This window comes from Pristiophorus japonicus, chromosome 4 (genome assembly GCF_044704955.1).
Source record: "Pristiophorus japonicus isolate sPriJap1 chromosome 4, sPriJap1.hap1, whole genome shotgun sequence".
In the NCBI taxonomy this organism is placed as follows: domain Eukaryota; kingdom Metazoa; phylum Chordata; class Chondrichthyes; family Pristiophoridae; genus Pristiophorus; species Pristiophorus japonicus.
Genome location: NC_091980.1, coordinates 208,180,541 through 208,206,803, shown reverse-complemented (window position 1 = coordinate 208,206,803; position 26,263 = coordinate 208,180,541). Strand labels below are relative to the sequence as shown.

At 45.2% G+C, this 26,263-nt stretch overlaps 1 protein-coding gene across 4 annotated transcripts in view; it reads left to right on the top strand.

Annotated features, from left to right (window-relative positions):
- The window catches only part of prkd1 (protein kinase D1), a 438,838-nt gene that overhangs the window by 210,186 nt on the left and 202,389 nt on the right, over positions 1–26,263 (top strand). For all 4 annotated transcript variants that reach the window (XM_070879019.1, XM_070879017.1, XM_070879016.1 and 1 more), the window contains one exon: positions 10,369–10,507. In XM_070879019.1, coding sequence (XP_070735120.1) covers positions 10,369–10,507 — 139 coding nt within the window. The remainder of the gene's footprint in view (positions 1–10,368; positions 10,508–26,263) is intronic.

Sequence of the window (26,263 nt, the reverse complement as noted above, 5' to 3'; positions counted from 1 at the left end):
TTCTTTGCTTTTTTTGATCCAGTAACATAATTTTAATTGCCCTGTATTGTGTAACATCATAGCTATTAATATTTCATTTACTGCTGATTTTGGTGTTTTTTTTACGCACAGATCAACTTGTGTGATATTTTCATTGAATTTTCAGGTAATCCTCTTTACCTTATCATTTCATTTATTCCTCTTTATGTGTGTGGTATCATTAAGGAGAAAGTGATATCCTACCTGCTGGTAATTTCTAAACAGACTTATCACCATGTCAGAATGTAAATGAAAGGGATTCAATTTCATAAATTCTGACATATCTGACATCATATGGCAATAAACCTCTGACACTGGTTGACCAAAAAAAATGATCCAACTAACTGACATCACTGCAGAATGTAAATTCTGAATCATTATTACAGTAGTTTGTACTCACCCAGCATTGTACATCACACTCAGACCCAGTTTTAATTTGCATCAGCACACTAAAGTAAATATGATTCAATTATTTTTCCTTAAACATCTGTTATAGTGTGTCAGAAAGAATGAGCATGTTTAGAATCATAGAAATTTATAGCACAAAGGAGGCCATTTCAGCCCATCATATCCGTGCCGGCCGACAAAGAGCTATCCAGCCAAATACAACTTTCCAGCTCCTGGTCGTTAGCCTTGTAGGTTACGGCACTTCAAGTGCACATCCAAGTACTTTTTAAATGTGGTGAAGGTTCTGCCTCTACCACCCTTTCAGGCAGTGAGTTCCAGACCCTCACTACTCTTTGGATAAAAAAAAATTCTCTCAAATCTCCTCAAAACCTCCGACCAATTACTTTAAATCTATGCCCCCTGGTTGTTGACCACTCTGCTGAGGGAAATAGGTCCTTCCTATCTACTCTATCTAGGCCCCTCATAATTTTATACACCTCAATAAAGTCTACCCTCAGCCTCCTCTGTTCCAAAGAAAACAAACCCAAACTAGCCAATCTTTCCTCATAGCTAAAATTCCCCAGTCCGGGCAACATCCTCATAAATCTCCTCTGTGCCCTCTCTAGTGCAATCACATCTTTCCTGTAATGTGATGACCAGAATTGCATGCAGTACTCCAGCTGGAACCTAACTAGTGTTTTATATTTACATTTCAAGCATAACCTCCCTGCTCTTGTATTCTATGCCTCGGCTAATAAAGGCAAGTATTCCGTATGCCTTCTTAACCACCTTATCTACCTTTCCTGCTATCTTCAGGGATCTGTGGACATGCACTCCAAGATCCCTTTGTTCCTCTACACTTCTCAGTGTCCTACCATTTAACATGTATCCCCTTGCCTTGTTAGCCCTCCCCAAATGCATTACCTCACATTTCTCCAGATTGAATTCCATTCTCCGGATTGAATTCCATTCCACTGTTCTGCCCACCTGACCAGTTCATTGATATCTTCCTCCAGTCTATAGCTTTCTTCTTCATTATCAACCACACAGCCAATTTTTGTATCATCTGCAAACTTCTTAATTATGCCCCCTACATTGAAGTGGCGGAACCTATAAGGCTACGGACCAAGAGTTGGTAGTGGGATTAGGCTGGATAGTCCTTTGTCGGCCGGCACGGACACACGGGGTCGAAATGGCCTCCTTCCATTCCTCTCAACTGAGGAAACAACATCCTTTTAAAACTAACAGTCTTTTCCTCTGAAGTGGGTAAAGCCTTAGATTGCGGGCCATGGAGCTCCTTAATGGCACCTCATTCGTGGAGATGAGAAGGACATTTTCCATTAACGACTTTGAACTAAAATGAATAGTTTCTCCAAAATGAATGTTTCGGTCTCTGTGAAATGTAATTGCTTTGGTACTGCAGTTGTAGTCTCCACTCTAAGCCTTTTACGACTACCAATGCATCAAAGCACATTCATCAGTATGGGTTAAGTACCTTGTTCCTGCTTGTTGAAGTGAGAGATTTAAATAATTCTAACTCATTTCTGATTGGCTGCTGAAATTTACCAGCGATGGCAAATTAAGCTGCTTCTTATTGAAATTTGCAACATTCTTGCATAGGCGGTAAGCGAGCGCACTTACCACTGCATAACTGCCTGTTATTTAATATGCTCAATTCAGGATATTACTTCTGTGGTGTATTTCAAACTTCAAAGTGTGAATAACTTAAACTAATAAGTGCTATTAAAAAGCCTTCAGCACAACATAAATTTTCCACAGCAGTAAAGTTTCCTGTTGTCACACCTTATGCCATTCCTTCATTTCTGTGCGAATGTTTGATAGAGTTGGTTTCTGAGTTTCATTTGGACAACATGTTGTTGACAACATCTCCACGCTCTGGACATCAAATGAGTCTTTCAAATATGATTTAAGTGTAGAACAGGAAACAACTGTGAGTATCAGAAATTACAGGCAGTTTGTTCCAAAAACAGTTATTTATTTTAACTGCCACACACATTTGCAGTCAAGTAATGTTATATGTAGATTTTTTTTTGTTGAATTTGTACTTGGATAAAAGGGAAAACCTTTTTTGAAACACTGGCTGAACCACTCCCCCCACAAAAAAAACATTATTTTTCAATGCAGGCTTAAAACGAATATGCATTTGGGAGTATGGTGAACCTTTTCATATTTTATTTTGTTTCTAACAAAGGCACATAGCAGACTTGCTTGTGTGCATTTATTCTGCCAAATAGGAAAACAGTATTCAATCAGGAAAGAGCCTTGGGTACTGCTGTCATGACAACTGCACCATAACACTTGATCTGTTGTCATGGTGACCTTGATGCTCTGTTCATTATTCCTACATACAGTGACTGGTCCTTATTACAAGTGTAAAGCAAAATCTATGTTAAGTACAGGAAGGGATTCTTTGTTCCAAAACACATGTAAACAACTGTAATCCATGATACATTCATTCAACAAATCAGGTGCCAAATAGTATGTTGAATCTGTTGCTTTGCTGTTCTTTGCTAATTTGTCATAATGCAGAGCAATAATACATTGATAATTAACAGGTGAACAATTGGCAGCACCCGAAAATCTTACTCAAGCTAGAAAAAGTCTTTTGTTGAATTTCAGTCATAATAAAAGGAATGGATATACTCAATCCACATTTAGTAAGCATAAGCAAGTTTTTAAGCTGGTAAATAGTATTGCTTCCCTCAATTTTTTCTCTTTTAACTGACCAATTGCGCATGCTATTTTTTCCAATTAATTGTTGCTGCATTTTTCTGCTATTTTTATTAATGTCATGTATATTAGTTATTCTTTCTCAATGGCGAAACCTACAAGAGATGTACCAGAAATGTCAGCTACCAAATCTCAGCCTCTCCCTCTTCTTCTACTGATGACGTACCTCATCTCTGCTTGATACCTTTCCTCGGTTGCTTGGTTGAAATGGAGGTCTTGTGGAATTGTGTATGCACCCATGGTATATATTTGTATGTCAACAAACTGTCGATATTGTTCAATATCTTAATGACCCGGATTTTCAGTTCCCCATGTCGTAAGCCTTGTAAAAGGCCCCACAAGTTGTAGGTTTCTGCATGCACTGCACATGCACAAAAATCTGGACCTTGCGATCTGCCAAAGTTCACCTTGACAGATCATCCGCACCAACCCAAAAATCACTTCCATTGGCGCAGAGTTGGCCTATTTGCCCACCAAATGCCCATGAAACCCTTGCGCCTGGTAAAAACAGGTATAGGACCTGTTTTCACTGGCGTAAAGGTTAATATAAATGTTACATTTTTTAAAAATTAATTAAAAAATCATACACAAACATTTAAAATTAGTTGATGTAAATTTTGGCCCAGATTAAACTGTTTAAAATAATTTTCAAAAAATGTAATTTTTTATTGTAAAGGGATTTTTAGTTAAATTTGAAAATGGGAACATTTATTTTTATTCCAGTAATTAATTATTTAATTATTTGGGGATTGGGTTCATGCTTATGGGGATTTAGTTCGTAATTGGAATCGACATAAGCATGTGAGGAATCCTCCTTTCTGATAGGAGGACCTGGCCCACATGATTCCAGGGACACTGCTGAACCGCCTGCGTCCCTGGGACCCATGTGCCTTTACACAGGCATATACCTGCAGGCCCAGGACTCGAAGTCTCCGATACCCAGGAGCCAGCAGGTAGGTGCAGCTTTTAAAAAAATTGATTCAGAGGCATACACCGGGAGTACGCCTCTGACCGCAAATTCCAGCCCAACAAATCTGTGTTGGTGAACCACTTGCACAAATTCATGGAAAAGCTCATTGGGCCAAATTTTGCTGTAGCAGGGCATATAACGGCATTTGACTTGTCCTTGCACGTTTAGGTTTTAAAATTTTTGTGTGGCAAGTTGCTGAAGGTGTGAGCTGATAACGTCGCAGCAAAGGAAACGGCATCTGGGACCTGAGTGGACAGGGCAAATAATTGTATATCTCCTTAATCAATCAGATTGAAAAATTGTGAAATTAACAGCATAAGGACGGAGAAGGAAGTGTAAATTAAGCATGGGTGAATTCAATGTCAAATCAGGTATTGAAAGAGAAATAAGGAGTGGGAAAGAAAGATTGGATTAAGAGAGAAAGAGAAAAAAAGAGACAGAAAGAAAAAGTTTAAAAAGTTATAACTAAATAATTACTTTTTAAAAATCTGCAACAATTAATACCTGAAGGAATGAGACTCCATACTTGTAATAGTTAATTTTCAGTGTCAGAGCTTTATTGCCAGTAATTAACACTTATCACATTGTTAAAAGGATACTTAGACTGGAATGGACAAGACTTAACTTTCTGTGATGAGTTTAGTTCATATCTACTGTGAAAATTCAGCAACAACACGCCATTCAATGCATGTCAATAGCGAGGCAGACAGCGAGATGCCGTTTGTGCAAAGCTAACAGTAGAGTGGTGCAACTCAGACAGCAATCTCTGGATATTTAAGATGAACTTAAATTGTCCTTGCCTGAAGTTGCTGCAGCATTTGCGCATAAATAACAGCGAGCACCATTAGCCTCACTGTTATTTTGACAGCAAATTTTAGCCCTGACCTGGAATTTCCTCAATCCAACTTGAAGATGTAGCTCTGAAATCACACCAATTTCCATGCCGATTTTACTGACGGCAACTTACAATGACATTTCCTTTGAATTCAATCAGAATACACAGAATGTAAACATCAGCATAAAACAAGCGGAAATCAGCGAAAATAATTGGGACCCGAGGAAAATACGCCATCTTCCTTCTTTAAATTCCTCTTTATCTTACTGATATGAAATTTAAAGTTTGAAACCTTCATTTATGCACATCAAACCCTGCATGATTAAGAAAATGCAACAGATTCTGATGCTGTGAAAAATCATTCAAAGATATAGAAAATATAATGCAGGTCTCAGTAAGAAGAAATTAAAAAAAACACTTAAAAAAATTGGTATGAAACATCAGAAATAGCGCCTACAATTCTGAATGTAAATTTCTGCCCATTCAGAATGAGTGCAAAAGCAGTGTAAATGCAGGAAACTAGCATACTCTGGTCCTTTATATGTAGGTAGGGCTATGTTAATAGGCCAAGTGGGGTTTCGGCACATGTTACCCAGAAGCGGTGCAAATGAACAATGAAATTCCTATGTAGCAGCATCTTTGCATAAAACTGTTGTGAATCTCTTAAACGTAAATTTCCTCGGATAAAAATGACACAACTCCGCTCTTATGTCATAGTTACACCAAAGCTTTCCAGGAAATTCCGAAGCATTGATTTAAGGCAAACCAATAGCATTATCATTAGTTATCTGGTAATTCTTTATTCATATTTACCAAGCTAAATGCTAATTAATAATTCTGTCACTTCAACTCCTGAGTTCATGTTGTACATAGTCATCTAATTTAAAAACTAAATATTTGAAATAAAACTTTTAAGATGAAATGTGATTGGCTGACAAAGAGCCTGATATGTACAAATTTCAGAATGAAATCAACTTTTCAAAAAGAAGACAATAGAATTTTCCGCAACGAGCTGTTGTTCAGTTAATTTTACATGTTTTAATGCTGCATTGCTTTCATTTTAATTTATTTCAGTTTCCTAGTACTCTACGAAAAACTTAACAAAATAGAGCTTGAAAATCAGTTAAATGTAAGTAAAATGTATTGTAATAGGATAAGACATGCCAATCATTCTCAGTCCTTCAAACATAGACATCCTCCATTATAAAAATAAACATGGAATTTATAATGAAAATATCAAAATAAGAAGCAAATATATTAATTTAAAATGGGGACTGAATTTTGTTTGTGCGCCCTGGTCTAATTATCCTCTGCCTACTACACCTGCTTCACCTGAAGATTACACTTGGTCTTCACTGCAATGTCATGGGAGATCAGCTAGTGAGGACTTAACTGTCATGTATACTTAAGGAAGACTTTGGCCGTGATTTTGTTGCCCGTGGCGATTTGGGTGCGGCCGGCATTGGTGGTGTGTGGGAAAGGCGCTCCAACTCCATCCTGCCCTCTCTACATAATCTTATGTTGGTGGGGCTTGTTAAGCCCGCCCTGTTGTGTTCCCGGCCAATTAACAGGAAGCCGGTTTGATGACGTCATCTGATGCATCACCAGCCGGTTTCCTTAAAGGGACCATGCCCACATTGCTTTTGACAGTTCCTCTGTCAGTGTTCTGCAGCAGTGAGCTGCTGCAAACATTGACGAGCACTGCGCAGAGATGCACGGCTGCACCCAGGCTCCCCCAGAGCCACAGCACACAAGGAGGTCTTCTTCCCTTCCAATGGGCAGAAGAGACCTCCCCAGGTCACCAATGCAGCCTGGTTGCACATTGCACAGGAGGGAAAAGCAGGGATGCCGTTGGAAGGAGCTGGCTGCAGTGGCGCAAACCTTTCAATGATCCCAGTCGATCACGAAATGTTACTGCAAAGCCACACTCAACCTCATCCTGCTGTGCCACTCATCACATCCCCATCACTCTGTCTTCCCTACCCTACTACTGCACATTCTTACTCACACCAACTTACCGTGCACCCCCACCCATCCCTCTCTCTCCGTCTACATTATCACTTCCCCATTTCACTAGCCATCCCTCACACTCACCCTCATCCTTGTCCAATCATACTAGCTAATAACACACAAGGGCAGGCACTTGGGTCCTTTAGCCAATGTTCATGTAAAATTTATGTTGATGTGTTGTCAAACATTGAAATCTATATTTTCAGCACTTTGCGTTCTTGGACAGATTTGTGTGCCCCTTTGGAAGTGGCTTAGTGAGTTATAGTGAATGGTGAGAAATAACGGTACCCCCCCACAATGGTGATGAGTGTGAAAGGAATGGCTCAGGCATTGCAGGGATGTTTTATGGAGCTGGTGTGGGGTGTTGCCAACCTGGCACATCATGTGGCAGTCAGGGTGTATATCGTCAAGTGAAGTAAACGTGGCCATGGTGAGGCCATCCCTGGCCTCCCGGGCAGCAATGTGGTCGGGTGCTGATGCCCTTTGTCCTGTGCAGCATCAGTTGATTGTGGAGAAGGTCGGTGTTGTTAGTGATGTTGGTGTTGGGGCTGATCGTGCTGGGATTCTGAGCAGGTGAGGTTAAGATGACAGAAGCGATCTGTCAGTGGTGAGAGAGGTTGCTCCAAGGAGGTGACAGTGACTAGAGAGTTCACTGCAAACACTTCCAGACTGCATACAGGCCAAAAGTTTCTTCCAAACCCTGAAGGCTTCAGCTTCTGACATTGGAAAGTGAACAGCTGTGTAGCTGTTATACCACTTCTGCAGCTGTCAACTAGCCAATGGAGAGTCACTGAGAGCCCGACTCCACTTACCTGGCATGTTTCCCGAGGGACAGCAATCCATCGAAAGGTTGGTAAAATTGTAAGTGCCTGCTTTTAATCCTCTTAAGTAGCATTCAACTACCTGTCAACTATCTTAAATAACTGGCCCGCCGCTTGCTGTCGGGTTCGTGATCCGCACGCAGATCTGACAGATCAGAAATTGACATGGAGGCGGGTTTAGAGCGGGATCCCGCCCCGCTGTCAACCTCAGCCATTTTAACAGCGGGCCCACCTCCAAATCCGCACTCGCAGAGCTGGGAACATTCCGGCCTTCGTGTGGCACACTAACTGTTAGCACTTGTCTTGCTGAATAAGCTAGCAGACCTGTGCTCCATATTTTGACATCATTATTTCTTTTGTTCTACTGATGTCAATTTTCCACTATCAGTAATTTCTCTGGAGGCTGGTGAATAGACCTCCATGCATGTGTTTGAATTACTATACACAGAGCTCAATTTTACCTCATTCAACAGCAGTCTGAGTGGTGTGCAAAATTGGAGCTGCTTCTACCCGTTGCTGTTGAACATGCTCCCAACACTACATTACTTGGCCACAGCATAATTGAGGCGTAAGGGAAGCAGATCATCAGTAACAGACCTGTGTTAGATTTTTTCCCCATGGCTGAGATAAAAATATTTCAGCAGGTCATGGCTGGAGGCGAGTAAGTGTCAGATGCTGGATGACAATAAACCCATGCTTCATGCGGTAACATTTATTCTTGTACAGTGCAGCACATTGATTATAAATGGATGAATGAATACTTAATATTATCTGTTTATATCGAGCTTCAGAGCTACAATTTCATACCAGCTCTGTGACTTACTAGTGAAGCAGATTTTATACAATGGCTGTAATCTCAAGAACAGTGTGATACCACATTTTTAAGGAACCATTTTTGACAGTAACAAATGGCACCATGTGGCCTGGTTTTACGTTGCTGTTGTCATATTTGTACACAATATTCTTGGTAGGCCAATTTCAAGCAGGAGGACAAAAGAAACAAACACTTTCAAAAAAAAATTAACAATGTTCTACACATGAAAATATTGTGTACAAATATCCCTGAAAAAGTAATATTAAAGCCTTTAACATGCTCATATACTATCAGATCCAAACTCCAATGGCCACTAAACCAACTGAACCACTAGTCTACAACGACATTCTTTCTTTATGTTGCCACATGCGAATAAAGGTGGCCATCCATTTATTTTGTTTTTCTTTGTTTAGCCAATGCTGTTTTTCTTCAGCTTATAAATAAAACTGCACTGGTCTTGAAGTGATACATCATTCAAGCAATATCAGGGTCCAGCTGATTCAATTCCATTTGTTATGAAATGTTGAAGCACACATTTTGTATCCTCGAGATTTCTGTGGCCAAAGTTGCCTTCTCCATTGAACATTCACCATTGTGCAAATTTCAAAAATAAGATGATGAGTCACTTCAAAAGACTGGAAAGAGGTAGTGAATGTGAAAAGAATGGGTATTTGTGTCACTTCCAAGCCATTATTTTAAAGTCTATCATAAAATTCTTCTGTACAGCATGTATTACACTTTAAATGTACTTGTAGGACAAAAGACTGTAAATTTTTCTGATTGGATGAAATTTCTATGAACCAATCATCCATCGCTTGAAAACTTACTTTGTGCAGATCTGTCAGCTGTCTTGGATCTCCTCTACGTTTCTACATATAACACATATTGAACGTACACTGTACCCTGCACCTTACTTGGAGCAATTCCACAGGCGATCCACTAGTACATGTTAAAGATGGTATGAAAAGAATAAGGCCAATTTTGCTGTAATTTGTACCCAGACAATGTATTTCCTGGGTGCTAAGCACAAGAAATGGTCCAGGGAAGCGTGCTGCTCGCTCTCCAGCCTTGTTGCTTTGGGATTTCTGGGGCTTCATCCAAGCGGGCAGCAGACTGTCAGAGGGGGCGAAATTGTCCCTTTTTATAGCCCCGTTAGAGCCTCCATGTAGCGCTGCACTGAGCACCACATTACCATCCTGGGACCTGCCGGATACAGTGCTACACTGCCTCTGAGGGGCGGTAGGCCCAATTCAGTATCGGGGGCGGGACAATTTCCACCACCAATCGGGGCACGGGGCAATTTTGCCCCCTCCGTTTCTGTAATAGGGACAGGATCAAATGAGGCAGGAGGGGACATGCCTGGCCCTCCCATCCCATTTGGAGAGGCACCTAAAAGAAGCAGGCCTTAAGACCTTGTGGCCCTGCAGATAAGTCAATGATCTGCTTTTCAGGTATGTTGGACCAGGGATTAGCTGGAGACTTCTGGCGGCTGTTTTGGGAAAGCGGCCAGAAGACCCTGGGAGCAGGCCTGCACATGCGTGGCTAATCATATGACTTGGCCCATGAAATTCAGGTGTATTGGGGATAGGGGAGTGTGACAGGCATTGTTGACTACTCCGAAATTAATGTATAATAGAAATGCTGCGATAGTAAATAGTTTTTAGAAGTTTGTAGTTTTACCAGGTTGGTTAATGTCAATTTAATGTTCTTTCACACAATTATACAGGACTAATTATTTATATTTTAATCTCTTTAATTTCAGTTTCCTGAATGTGGATTCTATGGGATGTATGATAAAATTCTCTTGTTCCGTCACGAATCGAACTCAGAAAACATCCTACAGTTGGTGAAGGCTGCTGCTGATATTCAAGAGGGAGATTTGATTGAAGTTGTCCTTTCAGGTACTATAATGCAATTGTACAACACAACTTGATTTCAACTTAATACATCTGGAACTGATTTAGGAAAGATTTCCATTGATAACTTTGGTTCTAAAGTAACTGCCAGTGGAAGTCACTGCTGGTCTGCCCTCTTGAGAGGTGTCAGCTATCATGGAAAGATTCTGCAGTAACTATTAGACAGGGTTCACCAGAATCATGTCCTTTGAGAAGCTGCAAAGCAAACCTGCCTAACAGTTCACAAGATCACAAGATAATTATGATTAACAAGGCCATTCAGCCCATCTTAATTCATCCATCCAGAGAGATCCTAGCATCCCTCAAATGTAGCATCCATTTATTTCTTAAATGATATTGCCTCTACTGCTCCATCCTGACCTTTTATTAGTTTGAGTATGTGTTCCCTAATTTTACTCCTGTTGTTTAGATTGAAGTAATATTCCAGGTTAACTTTTTCTATACTCTCAACAATCTTAATTTACCTCTAAAACATCTCCTCTCAGACGCCTATTTTCCAGACTTAAAATTCCAATTTTCTCCAGTCCTCCTTTAGAACACAGACCCCTGACACTAGTAACTCTTCACTGTACACCCCCAGTGCTTGAATATCTCTCTTGTTTCTGGGTGACCAGAATTGGCCAGAATAATCAAGATACAGTCTGACCAGAGCAATATAAAGTTTGACCGCTATCTCTGACTTAAATCCTACTGTTTTGGTTATGCAGTAAAAAAATCCTATTGGTTTTGTTGATTTCTACACTACATTGGTTGGGCATGTTTAGCATCGAGTATATTAAGATTCTTGGGTCTTTTTCAGTTTCATCCTTGGTTACTTCAGCACCATGAATGGAGTATGCACACTGTTTTTCCTTCCTATCTGCAGCACTTGACACTTGTTTGCATTAAATTTCATCTGCGGTTGTTCGGCCCACTTAGATATCTTGTCCAACTCATTCTATCATTTCTGAGCTGCCTCTCTCAATTCCACTGCCATGCCTAGTGCGATATCATCTATGAATTCGACCACTTTACATTGACTTTGTGAATCCAAGTCATTTACAGAAATGAGAAAAGTTAGTAGTCCCAACACTGAGCTCTGGGGCATCCCAAACAGTATCCCCCCAATCTCACTTAACTTCTAATGAGTATTCATTGTTTCCTACCCTTCAGCCAATGTCTTATCCATTCCCTGTGTTCATCCTGAATCCCTGTAGCTTGGGATTAATAGCCTTTCATGTGGAATTTTATTTAAAAAATCTTTTGGCAGTCAAGGTACACTACATCTTGGGGTTTTCCACAATCCACTTGGGTTAATATTTCTTCAAAGAAGGTGAGGAGATTGCTTAGTCAGGATCTTCTGAATCATTGCTGACTGCTGTTCACTAGATTATTATTGTACAGAAAGTCCTCAAGTTTGCTCTTGTTAACCAATTCCATAATTTTACATGGAATGGAAATAGAATTAATGGGTCTGCAGTTGCCTGTGTCTTTTTTGCACTCTCCCCATTTTAAAATGTTGGCTACATTAACCTACCGGTATGTCTCCAGTGTCCATTAACTCCATCAGCAAGGTAGTGTATTGGTTATGTTGCTGGACTAGTATTCCAGGGTCCTGAATCTGGAGAACATGAGATCAAGTCTTACCATGACAGTTTGAGAATTTGAATTCAGTTTAAAAAGTGTGGAAATAAAAAGCTAGAATTAGTAAAGGTGAGTATTATGTCTTTAGATGCTCTGATAATAACTCCACGAGGCAATGTATTGCACTTGAACTGTAGTGACCTTAGTCCATTTAATATAACTCCAGAGTGAGGATCAAACATGGTGGCCTGCCTTTTATACTAGGCCTGGCACACCTGTACAGGTAATCTCCAAGTCTCCCACTGCAGTGCCCTCTGGTGGCACAACATATGTAATAGTACAAGCAGTAAACATGTCTCGATACATGACATCACTCTCCCCCAAGTCCTTAGTGCAAATTGCCTTCATACATTGACTATGCTCTGGGCTTAGCGCCATCTGGTTGACCCTTGGAGGGTCGTTTCCATCTTGAGTGAGTAGGTGGTGTTTCTTTGGCAGTGGAGGTGCTGGTGGTTTCTGTTTGTGAGTCCATGACCACTCAATTCTCTCCCCCCCACATATAGATGATGCCTGTGGCTCATTACATTCATATACATTCAAGTCCACGAAATAAATTAGCATTTACATCATTACATTTGTGGTACAATTGTGAGGCAAGTACATTTGACTGGTGAGATACATTCTTGATACATACTTGGAGTCAGTACTGGTGTCAGCACCAGTGCGTGGGGACAAACTAGTTCCAGAACTGCAGCGCGGTGCCTAATGCTGGCAATGGGAACCCGGATGGCTCAAGTTGCCTGCTCTCGGGGCCTTTGCCGTTGCTCCTAGCGCCAGGCAGGTTCACAGATGCCTGTGTCCTCCCTGTCCTTTACTTACGCCCCGGGTCGCTTCTGTTCCCTGAGGAGCAGTCGTCTAGCAGTGCTTGCCTGGGTGTTATTTGGTTTGGAATCCTGGCTGGTCCCGGTCCCATTTGGGAGAACCGTTGCGGGTGACTCTTCATTCCTGGGTGTAGCCTTGGCGATAGGGTCTGGGGGCTGTGCCTTAGCGCAGTTTGCTCTTTCAGGCTCGTGGCGGTTGGTGCCATCGGGTGCCTGAGAGGTGGAGCTGATCAGGGTCAGGGTATCGATACCAGTGCCATTGCCCTCCTGAGATCACTTGCTCTGCAGCTTGTCTATATTAGCTGCTTGTGGCCACACTCCATGGTGCATCACTCTGGTCCGAAGAACATAGGCTACCGCATTGGATAGCCCGCTGGATCTGTGTGCTCCCGATGGGTGTTTGCCAGCTACATTATCTGAATACAGTTGAAATCCTACATCGCACAACGTTTCATTACACATTGTAGATAAACTGTAGCTCCAATCGCAATCGCATGACTTTTCTTTGCTTATTACATGTATAAAACTCTGATCATCAATTACAAGCTTTACATTTAACTCACAGTTGCTATTACATTGATTGGGAATGTGGAACTTTCCCTTCCAAGTGTGATGGTTTGCTGGCCTCCTTTAAGAGAGCCTTGCTATCTTTACTCCAACCATCTTCTTTGCTTGGTACCATGTGTTGCTCCATCAGCGCTGCACCTCGTGGTCTGGCCACCGCCATTTTTTTCTTCAGCGCTTCACGTCGTGGTTTGGGCGCCATCTTTCTTGTATCACGATGTCGACTGCTGTGATCCTCTTCTCCCAGGGTTCTGCCACCGAAGCCGGGAAGTCACCTTTGGATCTGATTTTCTTGCTCTGGAGTCCTGCCACTGGAGCCTGGAAGGTGCCTTCGTGTCGTCTCAGCTGTATCATCTTCACGCAGTCATGCTAAGCGGTCTGTGCCTTGGGTGCTGTGCTGGTCTGCTCTCTGGTGCCAGATCCAACCTCAGGTGGGGGCTTGCTTTGCCTCTGAGCACAGGGGACGTCGATCGCTGGAGGGATGAAATCTTCCCAGCTCCAATGGATCTTCTCCATCCACCTTCTTCCGAGTAACGTTGGTCCATCACCTGCAACAATCCACAGTGGTAACTTGTGCACCGCGCCATCATGGAGTACCTTAACATTCACACTACCAAAGAATGGGATAATTTCATCGGTGTAGGAGCGCAGCTTTGCCTGAACCGAGACCAACTTGGGTTGTTCAGCTTGATTGTCTCATGGCCTTTCAAAGGCTCTTTGATTCATTACTGACTGGCTCGCCCTCTTGTCCACTTCCATGAAGACTGGAACGCCGTTTATCTCGACTTCCATCCTCAACGGGGAACATTCTGTGGTGCAGGTAAACATTCCGTACACCTCATCGTGGGGCTGAGCTGCCTTTCTGACCACCTCTTCATAATTCGCGCTGGATTCATGGCCCTCTGCAGACTCTTCATCAACACAGTGTCATATTTCTTTTACACATTCACTGGAGGTGGCCCTTTGTGCTGCAGCCTTTACACACATGGCCCTTAAAACTGCACTGGTGAGCCTTGTAATTCCCTCCGCAACGCCAGCATGGTGCTACTCGATTAGCCCCCCTCGGCGGACTCAGAGTTAAGGGACTCGGGGCCTGTTCTCTCTCCCCTGAGGAGATTCACGTTCTACAGTCCAGCCTCTAAAAGGCGCCAGTCTGTGTACAGTACTTGCCGGGTTTGAATCCTGAGGATGAGTCATCCGCCTAGAGCCGCAGGTCGAGGTCATGAATGCCTGGCTCATGGTGATGGCCTTCTGCAATGTGTCTGTGGTATCCACAGATAGTAGCCTGTGAAGAAGGCCCTCGTGGCCGATTCCGATGACAAAGATATCCTGCAGCACTTCGGTGAGGTGTTCGCCGAAATCACATGGTGCCGCCAGCCTCCTGAGGTCTGCAGCATATTTCGCGATTTCTTGGCCTTCGGGCCGTCGGTGGGTGTAAAACCAGTGTCTGGCTGTGAGGATGCTCACTTTGGGCTTGAGTTGTTCTTGGATCAGCGTTACAAGCTCTTCGTACGTCTTAGTCGATGTCTTCGCTGGTGCCAGCAAGTTCCTGACGAGGCCATAAACGGTGGACCCACAACTGGTTAGCAGGATAGCTCTGCACTTATCAGCCAGTGTGGCCAGATTATCGCCTGCCAGGTCGTTTGCTGTGAAGAAATGGTCGAGCTTCTCCGCAAAGGCGTCCCAATCATCACCATCGGCGGACTGCTGCAACCTACCAAGGTTAGCCATTTTTGCGTGAAAGTCCGTAATCTCATCGCCAATTGTTATGTCTTTAGATGCTCTGATAATAACTCCACGAGGCAATGTATTGCACTTGAACTGTAGTGACCTTAGTCCATTTAATATAACTCCAGAGTGAGGATCATATATGGTGGCCTGCCTTTTATACTAGGCCTGGCACACCTGTACAGGTAACCTACAAGTCTCCCACTGCAGTGCGCTCTGGTGGCACACCTTAGTGACCATACAGCTGGTGTACAAATTTCCCACAGTAGTGCCCTCTGGTGGCACATCATATGTAATAGTACAAGCAGTAAACATGTCTGGATACATGACAGTGACCATGAAGCTGGCAGAATGTGGTAAGAACCTAACTGGTTCACTAATGTCCTTTAAGGAAGAAAACCTGCCGTCCTTGCCCAGTCTGGCCTATATATGACTCCAACCTCACACCAATGTGGTTGACTTTTAATTGCCCTCTGAACTGGTATAGTGAGTCACTCTCTTCTATTAAATTACTACACAGAATGATGATAATAGAACTGGATGGACCAGTTGACTGCAACCTAGGCATTGAAGCAGAACACAACAAAGTCACACCCAGCCCAGTTGACTGTGCAAAGTCCTCCTTGCTAATATCTGAGAAACTGGTGCCAAAATTCGGAGAGCTATCTTACAGACTAGTCAAGCAAAAGTCAGATATAGTCATACTCATAGAAACGAGGTCATAATCTACTTGACCCCATCCTTGCCAGTCTACCTGTCGCAGATGTGTCTGTTCATGACAGTATAAGTAGGAATGACCACCACACAGTTCTCTTGGAGACCAAGTCATATCTTCACACTGAGGACCTTGAGCCAACGAATATGAGGCTGGCAACTGCTTAACTTTTTTTTAGTGGGCTCAGAAGGAACACCCAATTCTCCAAAATATTTAATGTTTCCTGAGTTGCTTGGTGAGGGGCCTCCAATGGTTCCTTTAAGGATGGAGCATATTTGCACCTCGAAATTGCAATCATGATGTTATCTACATCGTAGGACCCTGATTTGCATAATTTGATGAGGCTCCCTCTTGATTCAGGCGAGTGCCTGGGTTGCCCTTGTAAAGGCCCTGGACAAATGGTGGTAGGTGGGATTGGAGTGGGAACAGCGGGAAGTGCAGCACTCCAAATTTATAGCTGCTACTATCTCATTCCCTCCTGACTGACGGACTTAAAATTGGCCTTTTGGTGTCAGAAATCAAAATTTTCTGGGGTGAAACCAGCCTTTGGAATATAAGTCCCTTCAGGCTTTGGTGTACTTTAGTATTTTTCTGCAATAAAAATAGCAAACTGGAAAACTAGCAAAAGCTTACCAATGGCTTCAAATAAGCTGCCACAGCAACATAAAAAGCCTATAGCACGTGAAAACAAGTACTTACACTAAAAGTGCAAGGTTTTTGTCAGTTGAGTAAAGAAAGAGGAAAGCCAAGGCCCATGGTGCAGGACACTGCTCAGGTTCCAAAGTGTAAAAGATGTAAGGTAAATTTGGAAGTCCTGATTAGGTGATACTGTTGTGTAGGGGCGGATTAACCATGGGTGGATGGGGTTGCAGCCCCAGGCCCACCAATAAATGTAGAAAAAAATATATAAGGCCTCCCAAATAGGCTGAATAGAATAGACAATAAGAGAGGAAAAACAAGACCGAGGAAAATATTGTTTATTGGCCTAACGTGTACATACCTATTTTTGCAGAGGCAAGATCTTTACTATTTATCTGTGTTATTATTTAACTATGTTATTATATAATATATTTAATATATAAAATATATGTTAATATATAATTATATTACAGGTAATATATTATAGTGTAAGTCCACCATAGTAATTTGTTGTTATATTTATGCATTTGACATACTCAGAATCAGAATCATATATGTAATGTACTGAACACGAACAAACACAACTATAGGCCCATTTGGATCAGTCTGCCCCAGGCCCATTAGGCCCTTAACCCAGCCCTGCTGTTATGACTTGGGCATATTCTGGATATTTTTTCTTGTGTCCAATGCAGGGGTCTGCTCTTGCATTCAAGTTCACATTCTCTATGAACCAAAACATGGCCTTGCACATGAAGGAATCTGGAATGGAGGGCAATAGGACGGACAATGAACCCTTTTATCAATGAAGTACACACAAGAACTAAAATAGCTTACTATGCTAAAATCCTGATTTCTCTATCCAATGTCAGCGGTGGCTCAGTTTCTAGGACCCTTGCCTCAGAGTCAGAAGGTTGTGGGTTCAAGTCCCACTCCATAAACTTGAGCATAAAAATCCTGGCTGACACTCCAGTGCAGTGCTGAGGGAGTGCTGCACTGTCGGATGCGCTGTCTTTCAGATGAGACGTTAAACCAAGGGCCTCGTCTGCTCTCTCAGGTGGATATAAAAGATCCCATGGCACTATTTTGAAGAAGAGGATGGAATATTTCTCCCTCAATCAATATCACTAAAACAGATCATCTGGTCATTATCACATTGCTGTTTGTGGAAGCTTGTTGTATGCAAATTGGCATTTCCTACATTACAACAGTGACTACATTTCAAAAAGTACTTCATTGGTTGTAAAGCATATTTGGATGTCTGGTGGTCCTGAAAGATACTATATAAATGCAAGTCTTTCTTTCTATATAACCAAAAGGACAATAACATTTTAACAGACATTATGGGGCTCAATTTTGGCCAGGAGTTGCTCTGTTTTCTTTTGGAGTAACTTGATTTTTCTGGCGTATCTTAAAAATTCCCATTTTGCACATTCAATTTGCGCCAGTGTAAGTGAGTTAGTTACGATTTTTTTAGTTTAGTTTAGTTTTTCTCAAAAGGGAGCCGACGCCAGTTTTGGCCATTTAGGCCATTTTGGCAGCTAATAGTTGCTCCAAATCTACTTAGAGGCCAGCGTTTGTGGGTATTATGTTTGTATTGTACCTATGAATGTCTCCACGAGGCAATGTGTTATACTCAAACTGTAGTGACCTTGGTTCTTTATTCCTAACTCCAGAGTGAGGCAGCCACATGGTGGCTCCCCTTTTATACAGCCCCTGCCACCAGGGCAGGGCAGGAAACCCTGGTCTCCACCAGTTGCACTCTCTAGTGGTGCCAGCATGTATATACATAGTGTAAACCTTATTGATAATACATCAGGTAAACAAGTCTCCATCTTATGCAACTATACAGTGACTACACAGAGAGTATCTCTATAGTCTGCATATATAACAGCGGGCACTTCAGAAAACCCTTGCTGAGAGTTAAGAAATCAGTGCAGGTAGGTACATCGGTGGCTATTCGGCCTGCATCTAAAGCACCAAGACTTACAAAGCACAAAAAGTAATAAGCATTCAATAACAAATAAAAAATAGAAATAAGTCCTATTTTCATCTGAAAACTAGGCCCGGGAAGGCAACGGGCTGGCCGGTGCGGGAGACCACTCGGCCAGGGATAGGGGCGGGATGACCGGGAGACCACTCGGCCAGGGATAGGTGCGGGGTAACCGGGAGACCACTCGGCCAGGGATAGGTGCGGGGTAACCGGGAGACCACTTGGCCAGGGATAGGTGCGGGGCAACCGGGAGACCACTCGGCCAGGGATAGGTGCGGGGCAACCGGGAGACCACTCGGCCAGGGATAGGTGCGTGGTAACCGGGAGACCACTCGGCCAGGGATAGGGGCGGGGCAACCGGGAGACCACTCGGCCAGGGATAGGGGCGGGACGACTGGGAGACCACTCGGCCAGGGATAGAGGCGGGACGACCGGGAGACCACTCGGCCAGGGATAGGTGCGGGGTAACCGGGAGACCACTCGGCCAGGGATAGGGGCGGGACTACCGGGAGATCACTCGGCCAGGGATAGGTGCGGGGTAACCGGGAGACCACTCGGCCAGGGATAGGGGCGGGACGACCGGGAGACCACTCGGCCAGGGATAGGTGCGGGGCAACCGGGAGACCACTCGGCCAGGGATAGGGGCGAGACGACCGGGAGACCACTCGGCCAGGGATAGGTGCGGGGCAACCGGGAGACCACTCGGCCAGGGATAGGGGCGAGACGACCGGGAGACCACTCGGCCAGGGATAGGTGCGGGGCAACCGGGAGACCACTCGGCCAGGGATAGTTGCGGGGTAACCGGGAGACCACTCGGCCAGGGATAGGGGCGGGGTAACCGGGAGACCACTCGGCCAGGGATAGGGGCGAGACGACCGGGAGACACTCGGCCAGGGATAGGGGCGGGACGACCGGGAGACCACTCGGCCAGGGATAGGGGCGGGGTAACCAGGAGACCACTCGGCCAGGGACAGGGGCGGGGTAACCGGGAGACCACTCGGCCAGGGATAGGGGCGAGACGACCGGGAAACCACTCGGCCAGGGATAGGGGCGGGACGACCGGGAGACCACTCGGCCAGGGAGAGGGGCGGGACGACCGGGAGACCACTCGGCCAGGGATAGGGGAGGGATGACCGGGAGACCACTTGGCCAGGGATAGGGGCGGGACGACCGGGAGACCACTCGGCCAGGGATAGGGGCGAGACGACCGGGAGACCACTCAGCTAGGGATAGGGGCGGGACGACCGGGAGACCACTCGGCCAGGGATAGGTGCGGGGAAACCGGGAGACCACTCGGCCAGGGATAGGGGCGAGACGACCGGGAGATCACTCGGTCAGGGATAGGGGCGGGACGACCGGGAGACCACTCGGCCAGGGATAGGGGCGAGACGACCGGGAGACCACTCGGCCAGGGATAGGGGCGGGACGACTGGGAGACCACTCGGCCAGGGATAGGTGCGGGGCAACCGGGAGACCACTCGGCCAGGGATAGGTGCGGGGTAACCGGGAGACCACTCGGCCAGAGATAGGGGCGGGACGACCGGGAGACCACTCGGCCAGGGATAGGGGCGAGAGGACCGGGAGACCACTCGGCCAGGGATAGGGGAGGGATGACCGGGAGACCACTTGGCCAGGGATAGGGGCGAGACGACCGGGAGATCACTCGGCCAGGGATAGAGGCGGGATGACCGGGAGACCACTCGGCCAGGGATAGGGGAGGGAACTGCTGACATCAGAGCATACACAGGCTGCAGGAAGCAAACTCACCAGACAGCAAAACACAAGCAGCTACGATTCCTTTTAAAAATGGCCAATTGCCAAATCTCGGCGCTACTGTGCATGCGCGGTCATCGCGACCCGACTCCAATGCGCATGTGCAGACGTCCCAGCACTGTTTTCAATGCAGGACAATGGATCTGCCCCCGACTTGACTGGCCACGCTGCGCGACGACTGGGGAGAGGCCGGACAGCGGCTAAAGTGGGGAGGAAATTTTTCGGCGCACTTCTGAACGGAGAAAAGCAGCGCATCTCCGGTAAGTGCGCTGAAAAAAGGGGTGGGCCAAAATTGAGTCCTCTATCTTGGGCGAATACTACATGTTTCAATATTTCCAAACACAATACCAACTGCCAATTCTCATATCACTTTCTTGTACTCTCCCAATTGCATAGATTAAAGAGTAAAATTAAACAGAACAAGAACAAACACAGCAGATTCCATTAGATTACTTAATTCACAGATCCAATTTCAAAATAATAAACATCTTGAAGTCCTGATCCTTTGCAATAATATTACACTTTCACTTTGGACCTATACCCATGAAGGGAAGTTGATCTGTTAAATTCCATATTCCACTCGCCTCACTTCTCAGTTGCTTAACAAAGCTGGGATTTATTGAAGAAACTTTGATATGGTGTAAAAGTTATAACATATCTTCACTTTAAAATTTAAACTAGCACAAAGGAAGATCAAAAGCATCCAATATATATCACAATTAAATAATTCTGACTATAAAAATGGGCTTTAAGGGCATACAGAAGCCCTCTAACCTGTTTTCTTGAAACAATATTTATGCCTGTGAAACAAAGCAACAGAGGGTGATAGTTTCTCTCAATGGGATGGCTAACAGCACTTTTTCAGGACAGCAGCACAGGTACAATGGGCCAAATGGCCTCCTTCTTTACATAGGATTATATTACATAGAACTACATAGGATATACGACACAGAAACAGGCTATTCGGCCCAACCAGCGTTTTTGCTCCACTTGAGCCTCCTCCCGTCTTTTCTCTTTTAAATTAATCAGCATAACCCTCCATTCCCTTCTTCCCCATATGCTTGTCTAGCCACTCCTTTAATGCATCTTACACTATTCGCTTCAACCACTCACTTTGGTAGTGAGTTCCACATTCCCACCACACTTTGGGTAAAGAATTTTCTTCTGAATTCCCTATTAGATTTCTTGGTGATTATCTTGTATTGATGGCCTCTAATTATGCTCTTCCCCACAAATGGAAACATTCTCTCTATATCCATTCTATCAAAACCTTTCATGATTTTAAACATAGAAACATAGAAAATAGGTGCAGGAGTAGGCCATTCAGCCCTTCGAGCCTGCACCACCATTCAATAAGATCATGACTGATCATTAACCTCAGTACCCCTTTCCTGCTTTCTCTCTATAACCTCTTGATTCCTTTAGCCGTAAGGGCCATATCGAACTCCCTCTTGAATATATCCAATGAACTGGCTTCAACAACTCTCTGCAGCAGGGAATTCCACAGGTTAACAACTCTCTGAGTGAAGAAGTTTCTCCTCATCTCAGTCCTAAATGGCCTACCCCGTATCCTAAGACTGTATCCCCTGGTTCTGGACATCCCCAACATCGGGAACATTCTTCCCGCATCTAACCTGCCCCATCCCGTCAGAATCTTATACATTTCTATGAGATCCCCTCTCATCCTTCTAAACTCCAGTGTATAAAGTCCCAGTTGATCCAGTCTCTCCTCATTTGTCAGTCCAGCCATCCCTGGAATCAGTCTGGTGAACCTTCGCTGCACTCCCTCAATAGCAAGAAAGTCCTTCCTCAGATTAGGAGACCAAAACTGAACACAATATTCCAGGTGAGGACTCACCAAGGCCCTGTACAATTGCAGTAAGACCTCCCTGCTCCGATACTCAAATCCCCTAGCTATGAAGGCCAACATGCCATTTGCCTTCTTCACCGCCTGCTGTACCTGCATGCCAACTTTCAATGACTGATGAACCATGACACCCAGGTCCCGTTGCACCTCCCCTTTTCCTAATCTGCCGCCATTCAGATAATATTCTGCCTTTGTGTTTTTGCCACCAAAGTGGACAACCTCACTTTTATCCACATTATACTGCATCTGCCATGCATTTGCCCACTCACCTAACCTGTCCAAATCACCCTGCAGCCTCTTAGCATCCTCCTCACAGCTCACACCGCCACCCAGTTTAGTGTCATCTGCAAACTTGGAGATATTACACTCAATTCCTTCATCCAAATCATTAATGTATATTGTAAAGAGCTGGGGTCCCAGCACTGAGCCCTGCAGCACCCCACTAGTCACTGCCTCCCATTCCGAAAAGGACCCATTTATCCCAACTCTCTGCTTCCTGTCTGCCAACCAATTCTCTTTCCACGCCAGTACATTACCCCCAATACCATGTGCTTTGATTTTGCACACCAATCTCTTATGTGGGACCTTGTCAAAGGCCTTTTGAAAGTCCAAATATACCACATCCACTGATTCTCCCTTGTCCACTCTACTAGTTACATCCTCAAAAAATTCTTGAAGATTTGTCAAGCATGATTTCCCTTTCATAAATCCACGCTGACTTGGACTGATCCTGTCACTGCTTTCCAAATGCGCTGCTATTTCATCCTTAATAATTGATTCCAACATTTTCCCCACTACTGATGTCAGGCTAACCGGTCTATATTTACCTGCCTTCTCTCTCCCTCCTTTTTTAAAAAGTGATGTTACATTAGCTACCCTCCAGTCCATAGGAACTCTTATTAGGTCACCTTCAGCCTTCCGTTTTCAAGAGAAAACAGACCCAGCCTGTTCATCCTTTCCTGATATGTATATCGTCGCATTACTGGTATCATCCTTGTAAATCTTCTCTGCACCCTTTCCAGTGCCTCTATATTGTTTTTATAATATGGCGACCAGAACTGTACGCGGTATCCGAAGGGACCGAAATTGGCCGACATACCGCCCAAAATAGCGAAATTCATCAAAAAACACCAACATACCGTCTGCCCATGCAGACCGCCGACATACCGCCCAAAATTACAAAATTCATCACTTACCACCGACATACTGCCGACCCTGCAGACCATACCCTGGAAAAGATGGTTTTAAATCGATCTTCAGACAGCGGTATGCATCTTTAGCTGTAATAAAAGTATTGTCTCTCACCCCTCCCCTCCACCCCCAGTCTCTTCCACCCCCCCCCCCCCACAGCAATCTCTTCCACCCACAGCGATCTCTTCCTCCCCCTCCCCACAGCGATCTCCCTCCCACAGTGATCTCCCCCCAGCAGTGATCCCACCCTGCACCGATCTCTTCTCTCCGCCCCACACTGATCCCCCCACCCCCCTTCACAGCGATCTCCACCCTGCAGCGATTTCCCCCCCCCACCCCCACAGCGATCCCCTCCCTGCACCAATTTCACCCCCCTCCATTAAGTTCCCGTTTATATATATATATTGCAAAAACATCTGAAGAAAAAAACTAAACCTCATTTAAAAGTACAAGTAAATTATACCTGCAATCAAAATAAATAGGTGCTATTTTGAACAAGAGAATACTGTACATACCTCCACAATGCTCTCAGACCGGCAGTCTCTGTGGCCTCTCGCGGTGCCTCTTGGGGAGGCGGAGCTTCGCAGCAGCATGCACAGGCACACAACTCGGGAACCGAAGATTCCCGAGTGAAAAGAACTCACCGCCCGCACACCGCCGGCTGCACTCCGCTCCCGCATATTGCACTCCGCTCAACATACCGCCGAGAAAAAAGTGATAAAAATTGTGCACACTCCGCTCCAGCGGTACCAGGCGGTATGAAACGACATACCGCCGGCATACCGCTGAGAAATGGCCAGACCATCGGTATCGACCAATTTCGCCCCCTCAGTGTGGTCTAACCAAGGTTCGATACAGGATTAATATAACTTCACTACTTTTCAATTCTATATTTCTAGAAATAAACCCTAGTGCTTGGTTTGCTTTTTTATGGCCTTGCTAACCAGCGTCGCAACTTTTAATAATTTGTGTATTTGTACTCCAAGATCCCTTTGTTCCTCTACCCTACCTTGACTCACACCCTCCAAGTAAAAAATGATATGCCTATTTTTCCTACCAAAATACAATATAGGTTGAGCGTCCGAAATCCAGAAACCTCGCGACTGAGGCCGTTCCGGATTCCGGGTATTTCTGGATTTTGGAACATCTTTGCCGAGACCGAGCATGGTGGGGTTGGGCAGCCAAGGTAAGGGGGGAGAAGGGGGGGAGCAGGGACCAGGGTGAAGTCAGGCCGGGGCAAGATCAGGCTGGGGCTGGGCCGGGGCAAGATCGGGCCGCCGATAGCCGGAGCGAGGTAGGGCTGGGGTGAAGTCAGGTCATTAAGGCAGGGGGAGTCCGGATTTCAGAACATTTTCCGGTTTCCGGACGACCCCGCCATGGATCGGACCGGTGTTCGGGTTCCGAAACATTCCGAATTTTGGAACTCTGGAATTCGGACGCTCAAACTGTATCTCACATTTATCTGTGTTGAACTTCATTTATATGCACATTCTACAAGTTTATTAATGTCCTCCTGTAATTTGTTGCACTCTTCCTCAGTATTGACTATCCTCCACAATAGGGTGTCATCCGTAAATTTAGAAATTGTGGGCCCAAGTTTAGAGCCGCGCCTAGAACGGCGCAGTCCCGACCTGGACGCCCGTTTTTCGCGCCACAAAGTGCGCCTAAAAAAACCCTCCGTATTCTCCACCTCCCTGCAGGTCCTCTGGCCCTCGGCGCAGCGCAGCAGGAGCTGAAGGGGGTGGAGCCAGGTCCCTGCGCCGAAAACAGTACCGGGACCTCTGCACATGCGCGCTACAGTGGGCACGCAAGTGCAGTAGCTCCAGGCGCCCGAAACTGTGTGGGAGGGGCCCGAAGCACGCAGCCCCTAGCCCTGGCCGAATGGCCTCACTGGGGCTGCGTGAATAAGGCTCCTCCCGCGGCCAGCTCCTGCTTCCTCCCGACCCGACTCGACTCCCGCTTCCCACCCCTCGCCCCCGGACTGGACCCGACACCCGCTCCCCCCCCGCCCCCGCACCGGACCCGACACCCGCTCCCACCCCCCAATCTCCTCCCCCCCCCCAATCTCCTCCCCCCCCCCCAATCTCCTCCCCCCCCCCCAATCTCCTTCCCCCCCCCAATCTCCTTCCCCCCCAATCTCCTTCTCCCCCCCAATCTCCTTTCCCCCCCATCTCCTTTCTCCCCTTCTCCCCCATCCCTCCCCCATCCCTCCCCCTTCCCTCCCCCTTCTCCCCTTCCCTCCCTCTGCTCCCCCCCTCTCTCCCTCTACCCCCCTCCTCCCCCTCCCCTCGCTGTCAGAAACACAGACACTGACAGACAGAGAATGAGAGACACACAGACAGACAGAGAGATAGAGACACTGACAGAGACACACTGAGGGGGGCATCCCAGCACACTGTTGGAGGGCTCCCGGTGCTGCAGTCGGTAAGTAGAAAATGTTTTATTTATTGATTTAAAAAAAATTATTTCTTATTAATTTTTTTGGATTGATTTATTGGTTGATTTATTGATGTATTTATCATTTATTATTGATGATGGCTCTTTATTTGTAAAACTGAAGTGTTTAATGTTTGTAAATTTCCCTTTAAACACCCCCCCCCCCACCATTCCCTACGCCTGATTTGTAACCTACGCCTGATTTTCTAAAGTGCAAACAAGGTTTTTTCGAGCGCACAAAAATCTTCACTTACTCCATTCTAAGTTAGTTTGGAGTAAGTTTTCACTCACGAAACTTTGAAAATCAGGCGTAAGTGGCCGGACACACCCACTTTTGAAAAAAAAATTCTGTTCCAAAGTGAAACTGTTCTAACTGACTAGAACTGGAGCAAAC